Source organism: Falco cherrug, chromosome 1, assembly GCF_023634085.1.
Source record: "Falco cherrug isolate bFalChe1 chromosome 1, bFalChe1.pri, whole genome shotgun sequence".
NCBI classification, from domain to species: domain Eukaryota; kingdom Metazoa; phylum Chordata; class Aves; order Falconiformes; family Falconidae; genus Falco; species Falco cherrug.
The window spans coordinates 119661406-119689400 of record NC_073697.1 but is presented as its reverse complement, the minus strand read 5'-3'; the positions used below and the strand labels follow the sequence as shown (position 1 = coordinate 119689400).

Sequence of the window (27995 nt, the reverse complement as noted above, 5' to 3'; positions counted from 1 at the left end):
CGGCGGGCGGGTGCTCTGCGCGCTGATTGGACGAAATGGGGCACGGTTTGGATCCTACCCTTTGTTGCAAAGCTCCACAATGGGAAGTCAATAGGAGCGGGGCGAGCGGCGGCGGGGCGCGGCGGGGCGGTGGGCTCCCCCGGGCACCCCCCGGCCGGCCCCGGCGGCCGCCGCCGCGTCGCGGCCCGCCCCAGAGCGCCTTCCCCGCCGTGTGGTGCGGAGGCGCCCGGCGGGGGGTCTGCGAGCCGCGAGGGCCGGGCCAGGCCGCGGGGCCGTCCGGGGGGGACGGCGGGTCCCCTCGGCCGTCTGTCCGTCCCCCTCGCCCTCGCCTCCCCCGGAGCCGCAGCGCGCAGGCGGCGGGGAGCGGCGGACAAGGCGCGGGAGCCTCCGGTGCGCGGCGGTTCGCTGGGGGTCCGCGTCCCCTACCCGGGCGCTCGCAAGTGTCGGGGGGGCCGAGCGGAGCCCCCCGGGGGGGGCAGGGTCCGCGCCTCCGGCATTGCGTGCCCGGTTCTGTCCCTGCAGGAGCCCGGCAGCACTCCGCATGGGCTGGGGGTCGCACCGGGCAGCACTGTTGCTCTGTGACCCCCCCACCCAAAAAAAAAGTATGGGGAAGCCGGCCCCAGGGAGGGACCCGCAACACGCAGGGGCTGGGGCTGTGTCCCCCCGGGTGCCTCCATTCCCCAAAGCCCACCGACTCTGTGGGTCACCCTCAGCGCCGAAGGCCATTGCAAAGTTTCATTGCAAGTAGAAAGCCAGAATTTATGTTCCCTGTCAGTAACATCTAGCAAGATAAACAACAATTAAATAAAAAGCCTGACTTTGGCGGGAAGTTGCTGCTTTAAGTTATACCTCGCTATATATTACTATTAAATTGTATTAGTAGCAACTGCAGAGGCAGGTCCCTGTCCCCATGGGAAGGGAACCGCGATCAGGAAGAACAGGTCCTGAATGCCCCACGGTTGTGCCGCGCAGAACGTATGGCGAGCACAAACGGCCCAACTGCTGCTCCTAAAGGTGTCAGTGAGCTCCACAAACCTCCGCATGGCTGTCATCGTGCAGGCTTGGCATGAGGTTTTGCATCCTCCCTGAGCACCTGAGTCTCTCGGGCCAACACCCGGCACGACAGGCAGAGCGAGGATTGCCGTGGCACCGGAGCTCGGCACGTAGGGAGCGTCTCTCCCGCTTCTCCGCCTGCTTGGGTAAGTCAAGCAAATGGGTGCCAATATGGTGTGACAGGATTGTCACATGTGCCTGGGCCAGGGCTGCCTGGGGACCGGATCTCCTGCATGTCTCCCCGGCCTCTGGGCCTCATTTTCAGGGTAATTTTCTCTCTTGTAAAGGAAAACGTTAATTGCCAGAGCCAGAAAGCTGCATATCAACGGAATGACTTGGGAGGTGTGAGTAGGTAAACAATTGTTTGCATTCTATCTGTTTTGGAAAATCAGAAGTGAAGAATTCCCCTTTCATCCCAGTCGTTCTTGCTTAGGAAAAAGAAATGTAGAATCCTGTTCTGGTGATAAAAATGGCTACTTAAAATTTGTTACTTTTAGGAGCCTAGTCCACCGTCACCAGTGCCATGAGTGTGTAATGTTTCTCACTAGCAGTTGAGATGCTCCTTAGATATTTCCTTTATCCCGTGTTTTCATAGCAATGGCTGCTTACGCTTCTACTTTTGGAGACACTTTTGATTTTTTGTTCTCTTTGAGACTGGAGAAAAGTCGTGCATCCCCTTGGATGAAAGAGGCTGAGGGAAAGGCATACACACCAAAGGTGGAGAGAGCGAAGGAGCACACGTTAACAAGGACCTGTGTGGAGATGGAAGTAAACACACCCTGGGTGCACGTACCTGGCAGGTCTTAAACCTGTGTTTGTTCCTAAATCGTGCTGTTCCTTGGCAGAGCGTGCATCGAGTTGTCCTGACTGTGAAACAAAAGTGAACTGGAAGAGGAAACGGTGTCAGTACCAGACCAGAGAGCAAACATCAGCGTAGAAGGACTTGAGCCCGCGGTTTCCAAACCCCTGTGTACAAAGTGCACGTTGACGGTTCCTTTCTCAGTGTGCTGTGTTGATAATTTAAGGGTGGGGGTTTTTTTCCACAGGTTCATTGCTGACAGTGATTTTGTGTTGGGCATATAGGCGTGTATGTGTAAATATTAACTGAAATCCCTCCACACGTATTGACGTAGGAAAAGCCGTCCTGCTTGACCAAGAGCTGTATAATTACAGTACTCCAGCCTCCCGTGGAGGGTTGTGAGAGGAATAAGAAGGTATTGATATCCTATGACTTATTCCTGCAAATGCAGGGCAATAAGCTATTAAATTACCCTGGTAAAAGCCTGCCCACAGTAGACGCTGAATCGGTATAAATAAAAATTTTAAAAGTTGTTTCCCTCCCCGAAACAGCGGCAGCACGGGCTGCACGCAGGCCAGGCCCGAGAGTTTATTATGAACATCTTTCACCCCGCGTGCACTGGCAGCGTTGGGGAAAGGTGTTTGCCTTCTAAACCCTGGCTGCCCTTTGCCACACAGCTGGAAGATCCCAGCCAGGCCAGCGGTTCTGTGTGGAGCCCAAGGGATCAAAGTCCTATTAAAAGAAACTCGTATCATTTCCTCCCCCAGGAGAGAAGTTAATTTACGGAGGAAACTCTTCCCATGGGAATTCAGCCGTTTCCTTGGACACGGCTCTTTTTTGGGGGGGGGAGGTGGGGGTTTTGGGGTTCTCCTGGGGGAGGACAGGGAGCCCATGGCATCTCCTGGTGACCCAGCATCCGGGGGCCTTTGGTGTAACGCCTACTGGGAGGTAAGTTCTCCACTCGGCTCGCTGGGCCTTCCTCCTCCTCCTCGTCCTTCTCCTCGGGACTGCAGTGCTATTCCCGGGCACTTCCTGGACGACGTTGTCCCGTGGGTGGGGAAGGCTGCGGAGCAATGAGAGATGCCAACACTAAAATAACCCTTTGGCCAGGACACCGCGCTCCCGCGTCCACGTTCGGTCCCTGGGGCGGAGGGAGGGGGGGGAGGAAGGAAGCGAGGCCGCCTGCCACAAATAGCTCCCCATCCCCTCCCCGGCCTCCCCCCGCACCCTGCCCGGCCTGCGGGGGCTGGGCCCAGCGTGCAGCCCGCCGGGGCTCGGTGCCGCCCGGTTCCCCGCCCGCGGCGGGGGCTCGGTGCCCGGCCTGGGGGCCGGCCCGCGGAGGGCCGGGCCTGGCAGCGGGTGGGATCCCGCCCCGCCGCCGGGGGGCGCCCCGGCGCGCAGCCCCTCCCCTCGGACTACAAGCCCCGCCGCCCCCCGCGTGGCCGGAAGCGCGGGCCGCGCGGCCGCGGGGCGCCCCTGGGAGCTGTGGTCCCGCCGCCCGGAAGCCGCCGCCCGCCGCGTCCCGGGTTGGCGGAGCGTGCGCCAGCGGCGGGACTACAAGTCCCGGCCCGCCCCGCGCACCGGGGCGGCAATGGCGGCGGCGGCGCCTGCGCGCGGCGCCCTCCGTGCGGACCGCGCAGAGTGAATAATAAAGGTCTCCTCGGCGGTAGCGGCGGCGGCGGGAGCGGAAGGCAGGAGGCATGTCCAAGGGCCCGGTGGCGAGCGGCCCCGCCGCGGCCGGGCCGGCGAGCGCCGCCAGCGCGCTGCAGGCGCAGCCCGAGAAGCCGCAGCACTACACGTACGTAGCGAGCAGCTCCCCGCCGCCGCCGCCGCCCGCGCGCCAACACGCGCCTGACGTCAGCGGGCAGCGTGCGGCACGCGCGCACGGAGACCCGCCGCCCGCCCGCGCCGCACCGGCTGGAACCGGCCCCAACCGGCGCGGGCCGGCGGGTCCCGCCTGCGGGGGAGGGAGCGGGGGGGGGGCGGGGGATGAGCGGCTCCCCTCCCCCATTCTCCCCCTTCCCCCCCCCCCCCTCCCTTCCCCCCCCTCCCCCGCCGCGGGTCGAGGCGACCGTGATGCACCGAGGCGGCGGGGCACCGGTGGCCGCGGCCTCCACCGGCGGGCCCGGCCCCTGCGGCGGGTTGGCCGCCATCGCAGCTCCGGCCCCCTTGGCGGGGGCGGCGGGGCCGCTGTCAGCGCTGCGCCCCGGCCCCTGGGCGGGCGGCCCGTGGTGGGGGCCCGGCCCCCGTGCCCGCGTTTTGTCACCTCAGACGGTGGTGGCACTTCGGGGCGTTGGGCCCCTTGTGGCCTGTCACCCCCGGCCTGCGCCCCCTGAGGGGGCCTGGGGGCTCCTCGGGCGGGAGGTGGCGTGCGGAGGCGGGTGCCGTGCTGAGTGGCCATCCCAGAGGACCAAAGCCCTGCTGGTGGGCACCTCGCTGCTGCCTGTGAGGGGTCTCTCGCCGGGGTGGGTGTCCCTCGCCGGGGTGGGCAACTCTGCAAAGTTGCCCACAGGCGAGCAATGGGAGTGTCTTACACGTGTGTGTGAGAAATGCCCCCCATAGGAAATGTTACACAAAAACCACAAGAAGTGCTTGTCCTGTGCCCACCTTCCCTCACGCCGCTGGGGTGCGATTCCTCCATGAAGGAGGAACAGTCGTGCGTGTCACCTCATGGTGCGTGTTGCCTCCGTCATTGGAGACAGCACCTCAGTGAAGTCTTGTTGCTGGAATATGCCTTCCCTAAGCAAAAAACCCACCGTTTTGCTGCATTGTTCCGAGGATGTAGGACCCCCTGGAGCTGCGTGAACTTGGCCTGTGATGAGGTTTCTGGGTTGGGAATTGTGGCAATGGCATTCAGGTCCCCATTTGCGGTAGAGATAATGGGGTGGTTTAAGAGTGAGCGTTGTCTTCGTGAGGATGGGCTAGCGGTGAAGATGTAATGGATAAAAATATCAGGCGTTCCCTGTCCTCCTTAAAAGAAAAAAGTTTGGGACTGATCCTGGTGAACAAAATATGTGTGCTGAACTGTCTACCCTTATCACTTTAGGGTGTTGTCTGCATACAGAAAAAAATGTTGTACGAATTACCCATATCTCTCACTTGTGTTGATGCCCCCACCCAAAATGAGAAGGGCAGGTTCATAGTGTGGTCTGTATTCCTTTAGTTTGTGTTTTCATAACGTTGGTGATGGACGTCTTCCCTGTGTTCACACTGTGATACGTGGAATAACAAGAGCTGCAAGAAATGCAGAGGCACGGATCTGTACGACCTGTATGCCTGCTGCAGGGATCACAGGCCACTTGACATCCCCTTCCTTCGATCTGTTTGGAATACCGAGTCTATGGCTGAGGGCTTTTGGCTTTTTGAAGATCCTGTTGTGATCTTCAGGAAGCTGGCAAAACACAGCCTCGTAAGTTGCTTTACTTCTAGTGTCTGCACTTAAAGTTTGACAGCTTTATCCGACAAACTGGCATGAAGGAGTCTGCTAGGACTGTTGTTGTAGTGGTAAAAGAAGGTACAGGACCTGCCCTTAGAGGTGGAGTGGCACCAACGACAGAGCAGCAGTTGGTCAAAAACAAGAGAAGGAAAAGCCCGGGTGGCAAGTAGGTGAGGTAGAGAGGTTAAGTGCATTAGGTAGAGGAAGACAAAGCTGATAACCTGGCTAAGCATGGCCACAGAACCAAGGATGTTAAAGACTAGGAAAGAAAATGTGGAAGAAAAAGTTCAAGAAATGGGAGGGGGAGAAGGAAGATCGAGACCTGGTAGCTGAAAAGGACAGAGGAGGAAAAATGGGACAGTGAGGAGCAAAGGTGGTGGTGCAATTAGCTTCTTTCCAGAGGGTAAAACATGTATTTTCAGATGGATGCTAAAAATACTTCAGTGAAAACAGGTGCAGAGAAGCTGAATAACGATAAGCGAAGGATGGGTTTGGGGGCTGCACAGTGCTGACAGCAGGATGCAAGCCATACTTTGAAAGTCTTGGATTTGTACGCTAGGTCACATCATACTGTAAACCTCCTTCCAATAACATATGGGAACTTATCTGGGGGTTGCTCATGTAAGCAAGTTGTATGTTGTCAAAATGTAAATATTTTCTTCCTTTTTTTTCCCTTAAATACAGTTTGTTTCCATAAAATGACATGAAGGTTACAAATTGTAAGCTGAAGTGAGCTTAATTATCTGCATACTTTTCTGTTCCCTGGGGACAGGCAATCTGGTGCTGGGGAATCTCTTGTCTTGGAAAGTTTTGGTTGTGTTTGTCAGGAGATGTCTCGATTTCCATACTAGTGTCAATCTCTAAACTCTTGGTATTATTTGCCTGAGATTTTTTGGTACTTTGAACTGCAGTTGTAGATCCCGTCAGGAAGCCTTTCTATTTGTTCTAGATGTACAGCAAAAGAAAATCTGGTGGGGGAAAAAAAAAATCACTAATTCTATTATCTCATACCTTTGGTACTGTTTGCTAGTGGAAGAAGAACCTAAAAAACCCCCTTTGATTGCGTCCTTGGTAGCAGTTGTTAGCGTGCAGTTGGATGCTCCTGGAGACCAAGTCATTTTGGTATATGCCAAACTTTGCTATTTAATTATGAATGTTGTTTTTTTCATCTGGGGATCTGGTATTCCGTTTGTAGAATTCAAGTGAGTAATGAAATACTCAACAACTGCTGTTGTGTTCTCTCTGGGTTGCTGGGTTAGACGTTGCTGCGCGTGGCTGGCTCTTGCAATCCCGCAGCTCCCGTAGCAGGGTGAGGTCAGTGTATTCCTCAGAACAAAGGGGTGAGATGGGCTGGTTTGTGGGGTACCGGCGGGCTGGCGTGGCTTTGATCTGCTTTGGGCGATGTGCTGTGCTGGGGTTAGTTGATCGCTTGTAGTGGGAAGTGGATTTGGTTTGGGTATGCGCTGTCAAACCTCAACCAAGTATTGACTTTGCACTGTGTCTTAGCTCTAGCTGGCATGGTTATTTCTGTATGCGTTTATCTCTGTCTTTAATGTATTATCTACAAATGTGGATAGAGGCCAAGTTCAAAGAAACTGAAAGCAAGAGATCAGTCACTTGGAGTTGTAGATACCGGGTACTGTGGTGTAGTTTTGTTCTGGTACAGGCTATCCATTTGGCCGTTGCCATCTTCCCGTGTTTTCAGTCAGACTGGACTCTTTAATTGTGAATTGTAAAGATTGTATCCACTGCTTGGGTGTTTATTGATCTGGCAGAATTTAGATAAGTGAAAGTGGAGCGGTCCTTTGTTCACTGTGCATTCACCTGGAAGTCAGACAGTTTAATAACTCTGCAGGGAAGCAAACATTTGGGTGAAGATAAATTAACCCATTTAATTAAAAAACCAAAGAGTGCCTGCGTTCTAGCTATTCAAAACACACACGCTCAAAAGCAGTGTTGAAAATATTCTGATTTAGGTGATAAACTCTTTGGGACACAGATTTGTTGGGCATAACCCAGATCATCACTACTTAAGATAATTCTCTTGAGCGTGCTGGTCTTAAGTATGAGCAGCCATCCTGTACATAAACTTCAGGTTTCCGTGTCCCCACAGGCTGTACCCTCCCTCGCTTGAGTTCTGGACCAAGATGCCTGGGAGCGCATCCTGTCTTCCTTTGTACTACGGCAAGATAAGCTTTGTGATTATGCCGTTGCAGCATAAAAGACAAAAAAACTTGTCTTTCCTTTTGCACGAGGGGAGGAATTGTGGGAAATTCCTGAAGGATTAGTACCCTGTAAGTAGCACTGGAACTGCATCCACACGGTTGGTTGTGCTGTCATGTTAGCGACCACAGGCTTGCACTTACCCAGGCTTTATCTCGCAACCATTTCCATGCCAGCCGATTCAGAGGTAGAAGGACTAGTGCACTTGAGTGAAGGACATTTTAAGTGGGGTTGAAAATCAGGTTGGTGCAATGCTTTAGTTATAGCTCAAATCAAAGATGTTTTTGTAGCTGCATGGCTTTGAGCAGTGCCTTGTCTGGTGGTTTCTCAGCCTTAACTAGGAACTCTGATTAGGACAGCGATGAAAATAAGGGGTGAAGAAGAAATAAGAACAAGATCATAGGTGGACTCGGATTTCAATGGTGAGCTTGCACGCACGGTCTTATTTATCTCAAAATCTTACATTTACATTCGTACTCAAAACTAATGGCACACAAAAACGCACCTCGAAGTATTTGTAGTAGCAGAGCGTAATCCTTCTTATCAGTGGACAGTGTCTTATCACTGGCAGGGTGAACGCAGCATGACTGATCTCAAATGTGCCGACTGACTGTCTGTGGAAAGAAAACTAAAAACCAGATGTGTAGCTAACACATTTTCAGAATTGTTGCTTTTTTTGTAGGTGGCTTGCTCTTCTAGGACCCTTAGCATTTGTCTGCGTAGACTGTTAGACTGCTTTTGATGTGCTTGACTTGGGTGGTCTTCACAATCTAGCAAATACCCTTTAGGCTTTTGAATTGTTTTTAGAAACCCTTTGTGTCCTTTTTAAACCATCAGAACTCTTAAAATAACAAACTTGTTGCCCTAATTCTGCTTTGGTTTTACTGGTGACAACCCTTAGATCAATAAGCTGGTATGGACTTAGACAAAAATAGAAAGCGGGCCTGTTATTTAAACAAAAAACCCAAACAAACAAAAACCCCCACAAAACCCCCACCAACAAGTAAACCTCGTGCGTTTTTACGTTTCAGATTTGGTAATGCCCATGGAGGTAATTAGGAAAGCACAGAATGAGTCAATACTTCTAAACCAGGGACTTAGCAGCGGTCCACTACTTCATTACCTGTAAATGTCGGCTTATCAAGGAAGTATAAGCTGGTTATTATTGCTGTTTTGTAAGTCTGTGTGAACTTTACTGAATACAACTCTACCGCAAACTGTTATTAGGAAGCGTGAATAGTTAGAGGAAGTTGGAAATACAAAGTACTGGAGTGTGAACAGGAAGGGCTGCCTTTGCAGTATATGCTTACCACCAGATACATACCCTGAAAAATAACGCTCTGGATTTTATGGTTCCTCGGAGGATGAGTGTTGAAAGCCTGCAGCTCGAGAGATGGACTGGTGGGTGGCATGGGCCGTTCGGGCCCCATCGGTGCAGGTGCTGTGCAGGACTGTGCTGTCCTGGTTGATGCACGTGTTGAGGCAATAAGGGATTTCTCCCTTGCGTTGAAGTGGGACTGGAGCTGTGGTTTCCTTGCTACGTTCACACTAAATGAGTGAGTACCTTGGGATATCAGGGAATTCACAGAGATAACTGCTTTATAGGTGGCATATAAATGTTTTGTAGAGTGAAAAGCTTAATGTACTGCTTTGACATTTTCAGAATTAGTTTTGGTCTGGCAAGGCTTGGTATGTCAAAAATCCGAAACTCTGTGAAAGAGGAGAGGGATTCAGTCATGCAGAATTGTTCCAACTTGGAAAATGGTTCTTTCAATTTTTTTAATTAAAAAAAGTATTATGTTAATGCTTATACGCTCCTTATGTTAGCATGTAGGATAATTTTTTTCTGGCATGGGAGACAATATTAAAATTAATAATTCTTTTAGAGAACCTCAGAGTTTAGAGCTTCCTATTATATCACTTCTTCTCATTTTGTAGGTTTATATATTGTCTAATTTTTTTTTTTATATTGTGTGGCTTTAAGGAAAAATTCTGTTGGAATTCAGTATTTTATTTTCTTTAGATCTATTCTTTCCACCAGAATAAGGTTTTCCTAATTCCTATGAGGAGCTGAAATGTGCAGCCTTCTTGTTACAAAGGATTTGACCAGTGTCCTCTGGAAAATCTCCCTGCAGTGCATTACAGCGTATCTGCCTGGCTGTTTGCTGGATGTTGCTGCCCCTGTAACAGCGTGGCAGGAGGGAATGTGTCAGTACATCAGTTAATCACGCTTATTGTGTAGCATATTAGCATGAGCTAACTGTCACTGGTAGACTGTATTAATATACCAGGCTGTGAACTGGGGCAGCTGGAGAGCAGGCACGCGTTCCCTTCTGTTAACCCTGTTATAAGGAGCTGTAATTTCTGAGAGAGGAGCAAAATAAAGAGCTGGAGCAGTAACATCTTAAACTGCTGTGTTGAGGCTCATGAGAACCTCCTTGTCAGGACCCGAAGAGCTATGTTCCTTTTCAGAGGATGCCAAGATAGTGTTTTGTTCGTTCTCTTAACTTTTTCTTTGCCTGTTAAAAACGTCATAGATCTTTTTGAAAGCACAGGAGACGGGGCTGAAAGAGGTGATGAGAAGTCACCTGGTCCGTCGCTTTGCCTAATGGAATCACCTACATCTAAACCTTTTCTAAGAATTTTTTGGTTGAGTTGTTGTTGCTTTTTTAATATTGTGTTAGTTTCCTCCTGAAAAACACCATAAACTAGATTTTGGTGAAACTGTGGACTACAAGAGGGAGACAATCACAGAGGTTTTGATCTTACAAAGACTTTATAGAGTGTCTAAACTTTTTGTAACATTCAGCACAACATTTGCAAATTGAAGTTGTTACTGAAAGCTATGCCCTGTGCGTGCACAGAGCTGGCCAGCAATTCCCCTGGTGTCCTAAATTAATGGAAGGTCACGTGCTGACAGGCTGTAGAGCAAGTGCAATTTCTTAGCGACCTTTTTTCTCCACTTTATTGAGAGATAGTTTGTCTTTTGTATCAGGGCAATCAAAAATACAAAGCCTCACTAGAAGGGTACATAGGGAGATGTTAAAGGCTTGTCCTTTCTCAAACTCCACCTAGTAATGACAGCCAATTTAGATGCTTGTGATAATTTTCTCAGCAATCTCTGTCTTGTGTATTTTGATCATCTGAAATACTGGTTGTAATGAACGTGCCCTTAAAATGAATACCAACAATTTCTTCTCTTTTTACCTTTGTTGCAGGCTGTCTTCTGATTCATATACCCTCACCCTGCCGTACAGTGTTCATTCAGGTTTAGAAGGTTATTGTCACAACAAGAAAAGTTCTAGGTTTTCCTTGAAGGAAATATTTCAATTTTAAGTGCTAAAGTGCAATGATGGCAATAAAGGTGCTAGCTCACTGAAATGCTTGATACTGGCCTGATATCTCTTAATAAGAGTCAGAGCCGTTTAATTGAATGTAGTTATCAGAACACTGGCAGAAGAGAAACCTATACCAAGTTTGTTTTCAGACAAGAAAAATCCTAGGCCAATCCCCAGCTCTCTGCTGGTCAGACACTGCAAATAAATTTCAGTAGAGCATACTGGCTTATTAGGAATGATAACGCAGTTAATTACAGTTAAGAAATTAAGGTTGGGTTGCTTTCTATCATTGTATGCCTATAATTTCTTTAGATTAATAAACACTCATGCTCATATGGCAAGGGAAATAGTTTCTTGAAACTATATGTGATGAATATCTGCAAAAATCTGAATTTAATAGAAGCTTCCCTATTGTTCTAATTGTTGGCCTTCATCTTCAGCATGTCACCATAGTTCAAAAAGAAACTGTCGGTCCATACCCAATATGCTCAGAGGTGGTTTTTCTTCTCTAATTTTCAATAGACTGTGAACTTTCATTAATAGCACTTGAATATTACCATCGTAGCAGAAATAAAACCAGCAGATGCCTCAGGACAACTGTGCAGCTTTACAGCAACAACAACAACAAAATTGTTTGCATGTTGAAAACATTTCGAGAGTGCCACCAGATTTATTCATATATTGATCAGTTGGAATGGAAGATGAGAAGCTGTGATGTAGCCTGGGATTTGATTACTTTCCCCTTGGTGGAGAGCTGGTATACTATGTCTTGATGCCAGCATACCTATTTGAAGTGCAGTCTGGTGGGGGGTTGTATAATGGTGCTTCTTTGGACCAGTCCATCTGTGTGTGCAGGATGTTTATTCTGAGGTGTGCATTGCCTTACGGAGCGTCAAAAGAGTCCGCTGGGCTGTAGCAGACACTGATGAAGTCTGATTTGAGTGCTGGACGGAAAAGAAAATTGATTGAATGGCTAACATTGATTCTTCAAAATCAGCCAGTAAGGGCTGGCTTTTATCTTTGTGCTGGCATACGTGTTATGGGATGCAGGTTCATGCTTGTTAGATAATCACCGTGTTTTGTTTCAAACTCGCAACAAAATGGCTGTTCACAAATGTGAGCCTTTCCAAAGAGGCTGCTGCAAATCTGGTTGGCATTTAACCTGAGAAGAAGCAGATGCTGTTTCATTTTCAAATGTAGATTGGTCTGGATGAGGGCTTTATAGATCTGTTGTTTCTTGAGGAGTTTTGGGTTTCTATTTTTGGTCCAGTATAAGCATAGGCCTTCAAACAGTTCGTGTGCTGTCTTATAACTGTTGTACGGGGCTGTGGTTGATCTACGAGCTGACTGTTAAATCATGAGGGTTCTTGGGAATGGTCAGGAGAAGGAAGGCTACTGTGCTGTGTTTCTGAAGTACCACGTGAGACAAGCTGTTGGAGGTTAGCCGCTTAAAAATGCTCATAAAAATCTGTAACTGAAACCCTGAGCTATGTAATGGCTTGTATGGAAGTAATATTTTTCTGAATTAGCCTTTACGAATTCTTGCATGTGGGATGTTTTGTTTTGGGGAACTAGCAGAGTGAGTAACGCAAGTTTTAGAACAGCCCAGCCCTGTTCCCAGCCTTCACTAAGTGTTTCTGTAGTTGCTAGCCCTGGGTAGGCTTTGTTAGTGGTTGCATTGATGGTGAGAGGAGTAGTGTGGAAAACATTACGGGAAGCTGGAACTTTAATTTTTACGGCGCAGGACATCAGTGTATTATTCAGACCTTAATTCATTGTAGCCTAGTGCGGCAAACCTGATGCCTCTTAACTCCGTTTGAACTCTGCCTTTTTGCGGGCGTTCTCCATGTGTCTGAGGCTACAAACACTAATGCCAGGATAAAGAAGCATCATCTAACTGATCCAGTTAATATAAAATAGAAAATTTATCTGGATAGAAGCTGTATAAATGGCCATAACGGACAGGTCTGTGGATGAAGGTTTTTGCAAAGTAATTACTAGTAAAATATTTAACTGCTCATATTTAAGCACATGTTCCTGTATTGTGCTGACAATTAAACCAGGTATAAACCTTCAACAGTGTGCAGCTGTCTGGATGCAGTAGGCTCCAGTATTTTCACTGAAACAGTTAGGCTCAACCCACATGTTATTGAAAAATAATTACTTCAGTATGATCCTGTTTTCATAGACTCAGCACTTACACAGGTGCTGTAGGGAAGGATTAGTGGCAGCTGAGTAGTTTGTAGAGCAGAAACCAGCCCACAGAGTGATGAGGGTTGTCTCGATTGGGGGCGATCCCTGTTTGAAAACAAGGTGTACTTTAGGCACAGCTGTGTTGTTTACATAAACTAGCAGTGTCAAATTGAAAATAGTTATTTAAACTTGGAAAGAATTGGCTATGTGTTTTAAAAAAAAAAGCCATCTAAATGCTTAGTTAATTTTGAGGTCATGTCAAGTAATACATATTCATGGACAGCTAATTTTGGGGAAAAAAAAAAAGATCGAACTCAAGGAAATGGAAATGTAAACTCAAGGCTTTATGCAGAGTTCTGGATCTTGCTGAATGGCTTTTAAGGAAACACGTAGTGTAGTTAAATGTTTGCATACGCCCATGCTTGGATTGTTTTAATTAAAAAGGTGAAAGCTCTGTGTAAACAAACACTTGTGTTTAAAATGGATTTTATTGCTATGGCTTGGTCATATACATTTCCTGCCGCTGATGCATCAAGTTTATGCTTTTTAAAGAGAGAAGCACGCACCGCCAAAAAAATTACTCAAATTGTTTTATTTGTTGGGTTTGAATGACACCACTCGATGCATGCCAAGCCTAAGGGTTGCGCAGCTCGAGGGAAGTCTGAGCAAGCACCTCTTTTCCCTGGCACCCACTGCCTGTAACACAACTGTGAGTCAGTGGAGCTTGTGGCTTGGCTGTTCACAAATGTGATAAATGTGCATTTTATTGAGTTAACTCCGAGGTGAAAGCCTTGATTTTTCCTTCCTTATCAAGACAGAGCATTGGTGAGCTACTGTGCTACAACGTGGTATTTCTCTCAAAACAAAGCCATTTTTGCTATAACTGTGGAAACAAGTTTCCCATGATGGGCAGGCACCATGCTGTAGTGTGTCTGTTTGTGTTTCCTTAGTTTGTCAGTGTAGACAAGACACAACTGTTTGTCTCTGGAGTTTTTCTTTTAATTGAAGAATGTCCCGATTGTTTCTGATAGTTGCCAACACATGTTATTTTTAGCATGAACTTTTGTGGTCAGTTAAAGTTCTTATCTTTAAAGTATTGGTAGTATATAGGTCTTTCCTTGTGGCTGAATTGAATCAGTTGCTTTATTGTCTACCCCATGATCTCCTTTGAAATCCAGAAATAGAGTTACAGCAGTGATCGTGTTACTGTTGAATATGACTATTGTTGGTGTGTTATCCGTAGCTTTCTGTAATCCAGCAGTTTATGTTTTAGCTTCTGCAGTACACGCTATCCTTTAGCATCTATTTGGAAGCACCCAGCTCACCTTTACTTTCTAAATCGATCAGATGCCTAGAAAAAGGAAAACTTGTGAGTGCTGCCTACCTATTTCTGTAGCAAAAAGGGGGAGCCATGGGCTATGGATGTGAGTAGTTGTCTTTTTGATCACTAAGGTACACAATGAGTTATATGAACTCTTAAAACAAAAAAAACCCTCAACAACCAAACAAGCCCAACTCCATGCATCTGTAATAAGTCTCTCCAACTCTCACTTTCTTTATTTGCCCTTAGACTGACATTATTGTCAAGCTCTAATGGAGAAGGGGAAATCTAACAGCTTTAAAATCACACAGTGCTGTCTGCTGTGTGACCTTTTTCCAGTTGATGGTTCAATTTATTTAGGTGATAAAGAAAACACTGAGGCATGTGAAGTCTATCTTCTTGACAGATGTGAGCTTACTGAAACTTTTTCCTCATCCTTTTCTCCTTCCCCACATTCACAGTCAGCCTTTTGTTTTTATAAAGTGATCCATATATTTTTCTTTGAGATTTAAATGCTTTCTAATCTTTTCAAGGTTTACAAAACTGCACCTGGCTGTTGAGGGTATGGAAAGGCAGCTAGACTGATAGTTGTTGAGGTGTACGGAAAGAAAGCTGTTTGCATTTTGTGTCAAGTGATGCATGGCATATGCAAAAGCCTTGGTGTGAAGCATGAGGATTTGGTCAGGTCTGTGAGGTTATTTAGAAAATACCATTCAATATGGAAAAAAAGGGAAATATCCAGTTGAGGTGAGCCGCAGTAACTGATAAAGATTACTGGTAAAACCTGGTCAGATCTTCTCTTGAAATCATGATGAAAACCTTAAAAGATTGCTGCTAAAAGTGTGTGTTATTGTTTGCTCCTCAGCAGTGATTTGTGTAAGGCTCTGTTTCAATATTAGATTACAGCTGCCAGTAAGTAAAAAAATAGTTTATTGAAACAGACTTAGCTTAACTACTGCTCTTATTAGAAGGATGCTAAACATTTCTATGCAGAGAGGTTTAGGCAGGCTGTAAAATAGGCTGCTGGTAGACTGCAGCTGTGGTTGAGGGATTTGGTTGCCTGGTGCCCACCCCTGGGAGCAAGGAACTACAACTCCTATGAAGTTAGATTGTTTCTTTCACCTTTTTTTTTTTTTTTTTTTTTTTTTTTTTTCTCCCAGCTTCTCCCAAATCACAAGAAATCTTGAGAATCACAGTCTGTGTTTCCTGTCAGGAAGCTTGTTTTACATTGAAACACCAGCATTTTATGAGATGATGTGGGAATGCTGGTATCAAACCATTTCTCAAGAGTTATTCTGGAACAGCACTGTTCTTTAAATCCCTGGTTTTTTGGGGTTTGTTTTTTTCCCCCTCTTATTCTGGAATATCTTCTTTGCCCTAAGAGCAAAAACTCCTGAGCAATGTCAGAACTGCATATCATGGGTTTTCTCTATCAGTAATGATATGTTAAACGAAAGGTGCATTAGTAGGATTTTTATTGAGTATCCTGTTGGAATAAGTAGATTCTGTCATGCACCACTGACTCATTTCAATTGGAATACCACAGTTCAGTAAAATAAAATAATTGAGTCATGGGTTTCTTACTTAAAGTGTGTCTGATATCATCTTTTGCAATAAAATTTTATGAGGGTGAAATGAATTTAGAGAGCTGATTAAATATGGACAGCTCTTTTCCTCTTGTGTTGGGGTGGCTCTTTGAGCTTACAAAGAAAATAGGAGTTTTGAAAATACTTTCAATAGATAAGCATTATTGAATTAGAAACATCTATATCTACGGTTAGATGTTTTCTCCTGGGTTTTGCGATGCCGCCTACTTTGTAGGCAGTCTGTTGGGTAAACACACCCTGGTTTACTTCAAATATTTTTTTATCTATGTTAGCTCAAACCACTAATTTAAACTCTAAAGCTAAGCTGGTGATTTTTGTTTTTTTCCTCCCCCTCTTCTTTTCCTAAACTGAATTAGGAGAAATTTGTCCATTGTGCTATCTGGACAGATAGGTGCCAGTAGGAGCTTCCAGTGAAGGAGAGCGGATGAGCATTTGAGAGCAGTGACCTCTGTCATTCAGATTGCATTTTTCAAGAAGGATGTCTGTCTACGACTGAGGTGACTTGGGACCACCTGAAACTTTATGCAGAGGTCTGTGGCCTCATGCAGTCCTGTTTGAAACAGCAGGACGTGACTGATACAAAGGTGCCAGCAAAAGTCCCCACCATTTCCATGTACTTTTGTGTCAATAAAATTACATCTTTGCCAGTGTGAACCTCTGCTGAGAGAAGGCAGACAGGACTGAAATGGTAATGGCAGAAGAGTATTTTCTTCCTGGTATCTGAATTCTTATCGGGAACTTAAACCTTGTTTTTAAAAAAAGAACACCACAACAAACAAACAAAAAACCCCCAACAATAAAAGACAACTAACCACTTTATTTGTAGATTTCTTGGTTAATTTGCCTCTGTGAGCCCTTTTGGACAAGGGCTAGTACAAAGAAGCTTTATACAGCCCTGAACTAGAAATTTCTAATATTGGTGTTAGTAATAAAGTAAATTGTCCACACCAGGCTGGACTTTACAGAAACAGCCAGAGCCTGGGCTGCCTTCTCCAGGTTAGTTTCTTGTGACCAAGGAGCAGCAGCAGGGATGGAGCCCCGCTGACAGTGGCCAGTGATTTGAGCGTGGACCTGCTGGCTACTGTAAAAGATACCCGTAGTTTTACACTGGCCTAACACCATATAAACAGCACTGGTACCAGTCACTTAACGTGAGCCTTTACTAGGTGCTGTAGCATAGTTTCATGGGTGTAAACACACACCCACGTGTAGGTGAAATCTCGATGACAGTGGTGGTAGAGCTCACTATTGTCCTACATTTACAGCCAGTGTGCTAGTCTGGGGTAGCCAAACAGATACCCGCTCTGGTGGTGTGCTGCCGCCGAAGATTCAGACCCTGTTTATGACACACTCTGGACCCAAGAGGAATCTGGCAGAAAGGGGATTGACTGGGAGGAGCAAAGAGGGATTGCAGAGGAAAGAAGCTCGTTTGGGGGCCACCATAAAGATTTTAAATAGCACAGGGGGTGTCAAAAGCAAAGGAGGGCTCAGCTTTGCGTTTGGAAGAGTTGGCTTTAATCTTTTCGTTTCCATGGTCCTCGGTATTGTTTCACTCCCCGGTATTGTTTCACTCCCCGGTCTTCCTGATACCTCTGTTACAAAGCAGAGGCTTCTCTCTTGGCATCAGTGTGCATCTTCCAGTGATTTCAGGGAGCTTTGGGTAAGGCTTTCAGCAAGGTATTTAGAGCTCAGCTGTCTTTGTGAATTACCAGCACATTTTCCTGTATTGAGATCATGCCACTGCATGCGTGACTTATGTCAAGTTTGGCAGGCAGTTTGCAGCCCTGGAATGCAGTTCGGATGCAGGTATCCTCTCGTACTGAGCTGCTTGAGTGCACTGGGTGCGAACAGAGCCAAACCAGCAAAGCTGCAGCAAAGCGAGCGGTGTCTGCAGCAGCAGGCAATGAATGTGACCAGGACAAGGCTGCAATTGTTGAGTTTAAAAATGAAGCTTCTAGGTTAGAGTTTCTTCTTGGTTTCTCTCTTCCCGCCCGCAGCGTTTGTGGCTGTTATTTTTTGATGGGGGTGTTGTTTTTTGTGTGTTGGGGTTTTTTTGTTTGTTTGTGGTGGTGTGTGGAAGTACATTTGATGGGTTTTTTTCTTTTTTCTTGCAGCTCCCAGAGCAGATTGCCACTCAATTCCTCCAGGGCAGAGGGGGAACTAGCTACAGTTGGTAGCTGCAGATGTAAACACTTGCTGCCTGCCCTGGAGAGTCGAGCTGCTACTGGCTGTTTCAGACAACAATTCTGACACCCCTTAAATTCTTGCCGAGAGTAATTGCTGCCCCTTCCCACATCCCACCCCAGAGGAAGTGGAATTTCAGCAAAGTAGCCTTGGGTTTTTTCGTAATGCTTTGTCGCTGCTGTCAGTCTCTGGGAGTTCTCAAAGCTAGTCTTAAGAACCTCTCCTCTTGTCTTCCTAGTGAAAGAAGCTTTCCTTTCCAGTAGTGTCCATCCTGTTCAGCAGCAAGTTCAGTTCAGCCTGGGGACTTTGGTCTGCATTGTTCTGGCCAGTCTTGTCCTATTTGTTTAGAATTGCTTTTGTCTTTGTTGAGGAGGACTCATAAATGATAGCATTTCCTCCAGGAATTCGGTTGTTGATGTTAATGTAGTGTCAGAAGACCACCGTGCTGTGTGCTTTCCACTTTTTAAAAAATTGTATGTGTTTGAAAGTGAGATATACACACATACAAAAAAAGTTCAGGTAAAGTAGACCAACACGGAACTGATTAGTCGCACCTTTTTTTTTTTTTTTTTTTTTTTTTTAATAGAAGTAACTCCTGTATTAAACAGGGGTAAATAATTCTGCCTCTCATGTGGTGGCTGTAGAGTTTCCTGAGATCTTTAGAGCGGAGTTGAGAAACGCAAGTTATCATTGCTGGATTTCCTCTTCCTGTACAGACACAGCGCTTGGCTGACACGCTGTGAAATGTATACCAGTTATCAACATGTTTTCAGTTTCAAGGGTTATTCAAAAATTCCTTTTCTCAGCTGTTCAGGGAAAAAAATTATAGAGACCATTGACACCAGAAGGATCTGTCATGACAGTGTTTTCCACGTTTTTTAGAGCCTTTGCAAAGAGGCTACTGAAATATTAATAGCTTTCTGCTTTGTGAGACGTCACGTCGCGGTAGTGTGGTCTCTGTATCCTTTCAGTGTTCCTAAAACACATGTGGTTTAGATGCCTTTCATATATATTAATACAAAGTGGCTGGTTGAGTAGTCCATGTTCTCCCAGAGGAGCCAAAACTCACTTCATGGATCAAGAAAATACAGGGCTATAAGGCAATTTACCATTCAGGCTATTGTGGAGGAGGGTGATTTAAAATGTTGTAGTGGCTTGAAAAAAAGAAAAGCCCAAAGCAGTGATTGAAATCGCAATGACTGAGTTAATGTGACAACTCTCCTTTTCCTCTGTTGGGTCTGTTGCAGAGGTGATCGTGCACAGTTAATGTGTTGTGCGCAGCTCAATGGTACCTGTTTGCAGGACTTGCTTTGAAATTAAGAGTGAGAGATCATTTATTTAATAGCATTAAAGAATGAGTTTCTGATGAAGCAAGTTAGGTGTTAAACACTTTTCAGGTGAACCATTTACTTATGTAATTATCTCTCATTTACATTATAATAAATGTTTCTCCAGGGAGTTTAGCCAATCATGAAATGCAATTAATTTTCAAATGCTCTTCAGCAACAATTGACACTCCAGAGACCGAAATCCCTTCTCACTGCGTATGTTTTTAAACTCTCCTGCTAAAGGGAAGCTGTTTCAGCTTGGTTGATCATGCAGTTGCTAAATTCTAGGGGTTTTAACAGTGTTTTCATATGTGCCTATCACTACGAGTCTGGAGTGCTGGGCTGGTATCTCCCCTTAGTTTCCAGAGCATGGAAGGGGTTCAGGAATTAAGCCCGGGACTCCCTTCAGTGAAGATGGAGTTCAAATGCTCTTCGTTTCTGTCACCGACTCTGCTTGCTGTATGATGCTGGTTGGGGCACGTAGCCAGCTGTTTTGCAGTTTGTCCATATGTAAAATGGGAGTAACATAAATCTCATGTCTCTAAAGGTGTACGTGGAGACGTGTGGGTGGAAGGAGCTGGTTGGTGACTGTGTAGTGTCTGTGGATGGCAGTCTAAGTATCATGGTGCTTAAGTTTACTTAATTCACTTTCTAACCTAAACGTTGTTACAGTCACTTTTGTTCTAAGCCTTATTAGTGTGCTGATAAGATAAAATAATCTGTGGAATTCCACCTTTTACAACTGTACTTGGTCCAACAGCTTAGGAAGCTTTTCAGGAATGGATTAATTTTATTGTGGCATTCAGTTTTCAGTTTAATTGCAGCTGTGGTTGGAGTAGGGATCTGCATTTGAGCGGAGCTGGCTTTTTAAAAGTGAAAAGGAACAAAGTGATGTTGTTAGCCCTCACCTACTCAACACAGACCTGTTCCTGCATGCTGGCTCTGGTTTTTCTGATGTTAAGCCTTGGGTCCTGATGCAGATACTGTTCCAGCCAGGCTGGACTGCAGGGGACAGATGGGCTTGGATTGAAAAGGGCTTACAGCCAGCTGCAGAGGCTCCCCAGCCCCGAGCGTTTGCAGATCCGAAGCGGTGGAACCTGCAAGTCTCGTATTCGGAGGCTGAAGAGGAGGAAGAGCTTTTATCCTTTCATGCTTGCAAAATCCAATGTAGGAAAGCTCTTGCCAGTGATATTCTCTCTTTGCAGCAAGCAAAACCACTTTGGTTGAATTTGCATTTTCCTGAGGCTCTCTCTTCAGCCGGGGGTGAAGCGGAAAGGAGGCTTTATTTACAGAAGTTGCTTTCAGAATGGATCTGGCACGATGATATTATCTGTAAATACATCTTTGGGCATCAGACATCTTTCCACTTATTTAAAAACATGATAGCAAGATTGTCTGATATGAGAATGAATACTCGACAAATTCCTATAATCTCTTGTGTTGCATTGGAGTACATGTGCAGTTTAAAATGAGTCCATATCTGCTGTTATATCATCCTGTTGCTTCCAGCAGAATACCAGCACTTTTATTTTGACCGACAAATTTTGTTACTTGCTGTTTAAACTGACTTCTAAACATAAGAGATCAGAATGCTCTGGACCTTCTGTGTTGTTCTTGGGGGTGTCTCTGCGACCAAACCTGGCGGGATTCAGGTCTGAGCTACTTGAACCGTTCATATGTTCACTATAAATACAGGGCACTGGTGAGTTTCAGGCAGCGTGGATTTTTTAAGCCTCTACACACAGATCACAGTCAGATCATTATGTTGATCTAAACCATTTTGTAATCCTCTACAATCTGGGTTTAAAGACTGTTACTAGTGTCACAAATAAAAGCTTGTGACTTCTTTAGTTCTCAGGATAAAAGAAGACACGTACTTTCAGAGAATTAAATACTAACATTAAAGCAACGTAAACATGCAGGAGTTTTTGAGGGTGGTTATCCCACTTTTCAAGACTGAGTCCTGAATTCACAAGATTGCAAGAGAGAAATTGATTAATTTAAATTTCATGGTCGACCACGTGCTGAAGAAGCCAAGTTAAACTAGGAGGGCAAGGCATGAAAGGATCTTTTAAAAGCCCCTCTCAGTAACTCGAAGCTTTAAACATGGCTACAAGGAAGTGTATTTTATTTATTATTTTTTTAAAACTGAACGTATAGGAAGGAAACCGTTTTTTGTCCAGATAAGTCTCAAGTTTAGAGATGGAAATGGATAGAAAGGTACTTAAGAGTTCTATTTTCTAAGGTCACGAAAAGCCTCTTCAAGGTGATACCTGAAGGCACAATGGAAAGTGATTTCAGCTATCATTAGCGTTGGTGTTTGTGCTAACTGGCCTGGTAACTGCTGTCTTCCCATTACAGAACCAGCTTCCAGCCTCCATTATTGGGAGCGAAAGCAGGGGAGGAGGGCGTGGGAAGGACAGCCAGCAGGCATCCCTGTGATGGATGTGGCTGGGTTTGGCCTGGACTCGGTGGGGTGATTGGATATTGCCTCTGACCAGCATCCTGGTCCTGATTTCCTGCTGTTGGATTTCTGCCTGCAGTTACCTGAAGGAGTTCCGCACGGAGCAGTGCCCTCTTTTTGTGCAGCACAAGTGCACTCAGCACCGGCCCTACACTTGCTTCCACTGGCACTTTGTCAATCAGCGTCGTCGCAGATCTATCCGCCGCCGGGATGGTACATTTAACTACAGCCCTGACATTTACTGTACCAAGTATGATGAGACCACAGGAATCTGCCCAGAAGGAGATGAGTAAGTAAAGACTGCACCCTGCTTTTCAGGCATTAGGCTTTTGGGATCAGTCCAGGTGATGATTCCAGTAGAGAGGAGGCAAGTCAGCAGTAAAGCAGCTTTGTAACATACGTAACATGAGAACAGATGTAAAAACTGTAATAGCAGCCCATGTGCTCCAGGCCTGCTGCAGAGGTGGTACTGAGGGTGACTTAGATGGGAATTCAGCTCTTGTATCATTCACTGTCCTCATGAGCCTTGGCATCTTCAACGAAGCTGAGGTAGGAAAAACAGCTCGCTGACAAATGGGCTCAGAAAGACTCTGTTCCCCTAAGTCCCTGACTGCCAAATAATAGCTCATGCTCGCTAGCAGTGTAGCTTAGTTTTTCACAGACTGAAGAAAGAGGAGGAGGTTTGTCCTCTAGTCTGCCCCCGAATTACCTATCCTCAGCTTTTTAAATCATATCCATTACTTGCCAGTTTATTTTGTCTTCCTAAACTTTTAAGAAGCCAGTAGGGAAGTGACAGGTACCCAGAATAAAGCAACATGAGGAAGAGTTTGTTTGAGTGGTTCTTCTCTCCCTGGGACTACAGTAAGTTTAACTGGAGCAGACATGCAAGTGTTGTTGTTGTGCATGTGCCAGACTCGAGCAATTAAAGGGTTAACCCAGTAATATCACTTCAACCACGTGACAGATATGGAAGAATAAATAGTGTAGCCAAACTGTGGTCAAATATAGGGAGTGTTTTATATAGAGATGCTACAGAGAGATGGAATTTCAATTCCCTTTCACGATGCCAGTATAAACACATAGAAAAATACTATTTGTTGGGAAAACAATGTGGTTTTTTACCCAGTTAGGTAAAGATCTTGTGACTTTAGCAGAATGGAATAATCCCCCCAGCCTGAAGCCTCAGTTTCAATACTTTCATAGTTGTTAGAAGAGGACTTTTGAAAGGCACCGGAAATAGGATATTTGGGGGCTTTGGCTTCTAGTGGTTCATATCTAGTTCAGACTCTGTGAATGGAAACCTGCCATTTCAGAACTCACTGCTGATTTGTATTTTTAGCTCGTGCTAATATCTAAACTGCAATATCTAAACTTTACCTATTCCATCTTGTTCTTCCGCCCGCGCCCCCCCCCCCCCAGTGTAGATTGTTCTTTTCCTGCCTAAGAGGGGAAACAAAGCATAAGTTAAAATGGTAGTGTTGTAATTCTCCTTTCTTGTCCCGTGCTCTGCATAAAGGATGCATCTGGCTATAGTAGACTGTTGCAGCCCTGTAGGAGTACATCAGCAGGAAACAGTAACAGCACGAAGTCTAGATGGGCTGCTGAGGAAATGGTATGTGCCATGTGATGTCCCTTCAATCACGGCTAGCGTATCAGAACACCTTGGCTGTCCCTTTGCTCTCTTCCAGACCTGTGGCAGTCACTAGACTAGAATAATAAGCTGCTGCTGGCTTAATAATCCAGCTGTCTTTTTTTTCTGGGGAGGGGAACTATTACTTGTTGTGTAGTGACAGGTTTAGGGCTTCTGTGTAGCGTTGGAAGTCACAGCATAAGAGAAGGGGCAGAGTTAGCAAAGGTGTTGTCAACTGCAGCATCCTGTATTGGCAATATGTCATCTGGTAGCGTTGAGTCCATCACTTGTGTGACTAAACTTTGTCTGTTCTTCCCCTCCTTCTGTACCTCAGGTGTCCTTTCTTGCATAGAACTACTGGAGACACAGAGAGGAGGTATCACTTGCGCTACTACAAAACTGGAATCTGCATTCACGAGACAGACTCCAAGGGAAACTGCACAAAGAACGGAGTTCACTGCGCATTTGCTCATGGGCCCCATGACCTACGTTCTCCAGTGTATGACATCAGGTTAGTAGAGGTTGGGGCTCTATATTTAAAAGGTAATTTCTGTACCGAAATGAAGTCAGGTGGTTGAAGGACAGTACTACTTCAGCGTGGAATGCTTAAGAGTTGGAGTCATGATGGTATATCCCTTCCTAACAAGGTAAATCTACAAAATCTCCAGGGAAGATATGCAAAATGGGGAAGGGAGGACACTTTAAACTAGTTGTGCTTGGAGTCTTTTGGGGCTGTGTGTCAAAAATAATGCATCTGGAATGCCAATGAATGAAGAGCATGTGTTGCAGTTGCTGTTCAACTAAAGGTGTTCTGATGAAAAATGCAGGAACAAAGTGCACCCACTTAGGAATTGTTACCATGCTCCAATATGTCAGTTTTTATACACATTTATCTGTCTCTTCATCTGCTCAGTCTGTATGTTCATTTAACTCTGTCCACGAAGGGAGCTTCAGGCGATGGAGGCTTTGCAGAATGGTCAGACTACATCTGAAGGTGGCATAGAGGGTCAGTCTGCAGTCGCTGCTAGCCATGCTATGATAGAGAAAATACTGAGTGAGGAACCAAGGTGGCAAGGTGAGTGTCACTTAGGGTCTGTGGGGTTAGGAAAGTCTATGTTTGTGGAGCACCCGCTCCTGTCAAAAACTTTGATATAGTAAATACAGCTCATGGTCATTTCCCACTAACTAGCTGCTTCTTTTGCAGAAACAACGTATGTGTTGGGAAATTACAAGACAGAGCAATGTAAGAAACCCCCCCGTCTCTGTCGCCAGGGTTATGCCTGTCCCTACTACCACAATAGCAAAGACAGAAGAAGAAGCCCAAGAAAACACAAATACAGGTACTGTCATCCTGCACAGTCTTATTTCCCAGCTGAATGGTGAGGTGTAGTAGAAATCTATAATGAAGGATCTAGGATTTTGTCCACGAGGTAGTTTATTTTTCTTGTGTTTCCAAGGCCTGTACTAACTGATGCGAGGCGCTATTATTTCTGCCTAGGAGGACCATAACAAACTAAACAAGTTTTCCGGTGTATAGGAACCAGTATCTCTAATAAGTGACCATTGCTAAATTGTGTTACAACTCTGATTTTGTAGCAAACAGAACCTGTGTCTGGCTTCCCCTTACTGCATAACTCCTGCTTTAGAAAGCAGTGCAGGAAAAAGGTTTAATCCCCATCTAGAAACAAAACTCATACACAACAGTGGTTTCATGGTGAAGGATTCAGAATCATCAAGCTGCTTGTTGTGTGTGCCTGGTGTTGGGGACCGTGAGGCACGGTGTGACCGTTACTGTAGCTGGACATGCATTCCTAGCCAACTGCTAAAGACTGTGCTTTTTGAGGCACCAGGGAGTCCTCGTCACTCAGCTGTCGCTGAATTTTTCAGCATGCTGCGTCTCCCTGAACGCATTTTATCCAAGTTGTAGGCCCTCATTTCCTCCAACACAACAGAGCTTTTGTTGTGGTCTCAGTGGGGCTTTTCCTTAGTTCCTTTTCGAAAAACATAAGAGCAGACCCAAAAGCCAGGAGAGAAAAAACCATGGGTGTTCTCACTTCCCTTCCCCACCCCCAGCATTCACAGAAATTTGTGAATTGGCACTGAAATCCTGTATTTAAAAAAATTAAACAAATGAAAATCAAATGAAGGTTAATCCCAACGCTTTCAGGAGAAAAAGAAACACCAAGCCAGTCTTCAGGCAGCAGCTATGTGCTTTCTGCCCCTGCCTGGGCCCTTTGGGAAGGGAAAAGGTGGAAGCTTTTCCCCTCCTGATCTCCACTCACTTCTGTGTAGCTTTCCCCACCCCCGGCTGATGTGGCTGCCTTTCATGCAGGCGTTTGCTGCTGCTGCTATCTGCTTCCCTCTGCTGTTGTTTGAGGGAATGGTTAAGAGCATAAAGAGCAGGGGAAGTAGGTCACAGAAAAATTCAGAACCGAGAAAAAGAACTGTTCCTGGCTGGGAGAAAGAAAATGGACTTGCCTTTTCCCCAGTGACCTGACTCAGCCTGTTTTCTACATGGCCATACTATAACCCTGGAAACATACCACTGTAAGGGTATTATGTGTTTTAGGATTAGCCAATTAACTTATTAGCTTTCTATGAATGTACAGTTCCAAAACAGAAACCAGACCCAGCATCTCTGACACTAATCACATCAGCTGCTAATACTGTTAAATTATGTTGGTTCGAGTTGTGTTCAGTTTCAGTTAGAGCGTTAAGCCATGTTTCTTTCATCGGGAAATTGGAAGAAGGGGAAGAAGATGCAAGAACAGCAGGGTGGGTGGGGGCTGGGATAGCAGCAGCCAGCCAAACAGATTGTGCAGCTGACGGTGGGCAGCCAAACCTGCCTCGCCGTTGAAGAATCATAGAATCATAGAATGGTTTGGGTTGGAAGGGACCTTAAAGATCATCTAGTTCCAGCCCCACTGTCATGGGCAGGGACACCTTCCACTAGACCATCCAACCTGACCTTGAACATTTCCAGGGATGGCGCATCCACAACTTCTCTGGGCAACCTGTGTCAGTGTCTCACCACCCTCATAGTGAAGAATTTATTCCTAATATCTAAACTAAGTCTACCCTCTTTCAGTTGAAAGCCATCCCCCCTTGTCCTGTTGCTACACACCCTTGCAAAAAGCCCCTCTCCAGCTTTGTTGTCGGCCCCTTTAAGTACTGGAAGGCTGCTGTAAGGTCTCCCTGGAACCTTCTCTTCTCAAGGATGAACATACCCAGTCTTTCTGCCTGTTGTCTTAGGAGAGCTGCTCTGGCCCTCTGGTCATTTTTGTGGCTGCCTCTGGACTTGCTCCAACAGGTCCATGTCCTTATTTTGGGGCCCCCAGAGCTGAACACAGTAGTCCAGGTGGGGTCTCGTGAGAGCAGAGTAGAGGGGAAGAGTCGCCTTTCGCAGTCTGCTGAAAGGCAACAAAGCTCAAAGCACATTTTTGAGTCTTGATGCATTCTCCTGCTGCCTTATTTACACAGATCTTCGCCATGTCCCAGTGTGAAACATGGAGACGAGTGGGGAGATCCCAGTAAGTGTGAAAATGGAGACTCATGCCAATATTGCCACACTCGCACAGAACAACAATTCCATCCAGAGGTACGGTAACCTCCTCACTCTATTTGGTAGCTCACTAGAAAAGCAAAAGCATTCCAGTCTCATGAAGTAGATTAGCGTGCCAGCTGGGAGAGTGTGTGGGCTGCTTGTGGTGTGGTCCTGGGACACAGAGAAACTGCATGTGGAAGCAAGCTGAAATTCAGCTGCTTTACAGGTGTGCCCTCTTGTTAGGTAGACCATATGGGAGGAGGTAAGAAAAGTAGGGGAAAACTCAAATGTAAAAGCGGTCTCATTTATGGGGGGCCTTTTGAAAGCATGATGTGGGTTTGCAGGTGAACATACAGCATCTGTTTCCTTGAGGAAGAATTCTTGGTTAACGATGATCGCACTAAACCGTAGATAGCCATGAATTAATGCTAAAAAACACCAAACTCTTAGTTGTGAGCATGCCCAGAGCATTCCAACATCCTTACAGAAAGTGTAATTAAGACCTTGTCCTAGTCTGCTTCATGTTACAGTGTTGAAAAGCTTTGATGTGCCTGTATGGGCACAGTAACCATTGTCACCACCTGTCAAACTGGAGGGAAGGGGAATAATCCATTTCCTACAATCTTTGTCGATGGTTTGTTATTTTCATTGCAAACACGTGACTGTAACTTTCTGTGCTGGCATCTGTCGACTGTTTCCTACTTTTTATCATTTGTAATATCCATGAAGCTTCCAGGGGGACTGAGGGACTATGGCAGATGGTGACCTTTGGGTGAGCTGATGTGTGACGGGTTGATCTTTGGGTGAGCACTAGCTGTGATGGGCGTATTTTGGTTGTTTTAACTACTAGTGGGTTTTCCATCCTCTGAAGCAAA

The 27995-nt window shown here is 46.0% G+C and overlaps 1 protein-coding gene and 1 long non-coding RNA gene across 12 annotated transcripts in view; both read left to right on the top strand.

Moving 5' to 3' along the window:
* The first annotated feature begins 30 nt into the window (after window positions 1–30).
* LOC114018108 (uncharacterized) lies at window positions 31–2613 on the top strand. Of its 3 annotated transcripts, XR_008734668.1 has the most exons (3): window positions 31–1199; window positions 1341–1405; window positions 1707–2613. It is a non-coding gene; the product is annotated as an uncharacterized LOC114018108 (long non-coding RNA). The 3 variants fall into 3 exon arrangements; XR_008734673.1 differs by lacking the exon at window positions 1341–1405; XR_003563543.2 differs by having other exon boundaries at window positions 31–1405.
* Window positions 2614–3321: 708 nt separating this feature from the next.
* The window catches only part of UNK (unk zinc finger), a 44598-nt gene continuing 19924 nt past the window's right edge, over window positions 3322–27995 (top strand). For 2 of the 9 annotated variants that reach the window (XM_055724169.1, XM_055724155.1), the window contains exons 1-6: window positions 3322–3650; window positions 22026–22235; window positions 23911–24087; window positions 24521–24651; window positions 24781–24916; window positions 27057–27174. In XM_055724169.1, the coding sequence (XP_055580144.1) occupies window positions 3553–3650; window positions 22026–22235; window positions 23911–24087; window positions 24521–24651; window positions 24781–24916; window positions 27057–27174 (870 nt within the window). In that variant the 5' untranslated portion in view covers window positions 3322–3552. The remainder of the gene's footprint in view (window positions 3651–22025; window positions 22236–23910; window positions 24088–24520; window positions 24652–24780; window positions 24917–27056; window positions 27175–27995) is intronic. The other 7 variants (XM_055724160.1, XM_055724152.1, XM_055724153.1 and 4 more) reach the window with 6 other exon arrangements.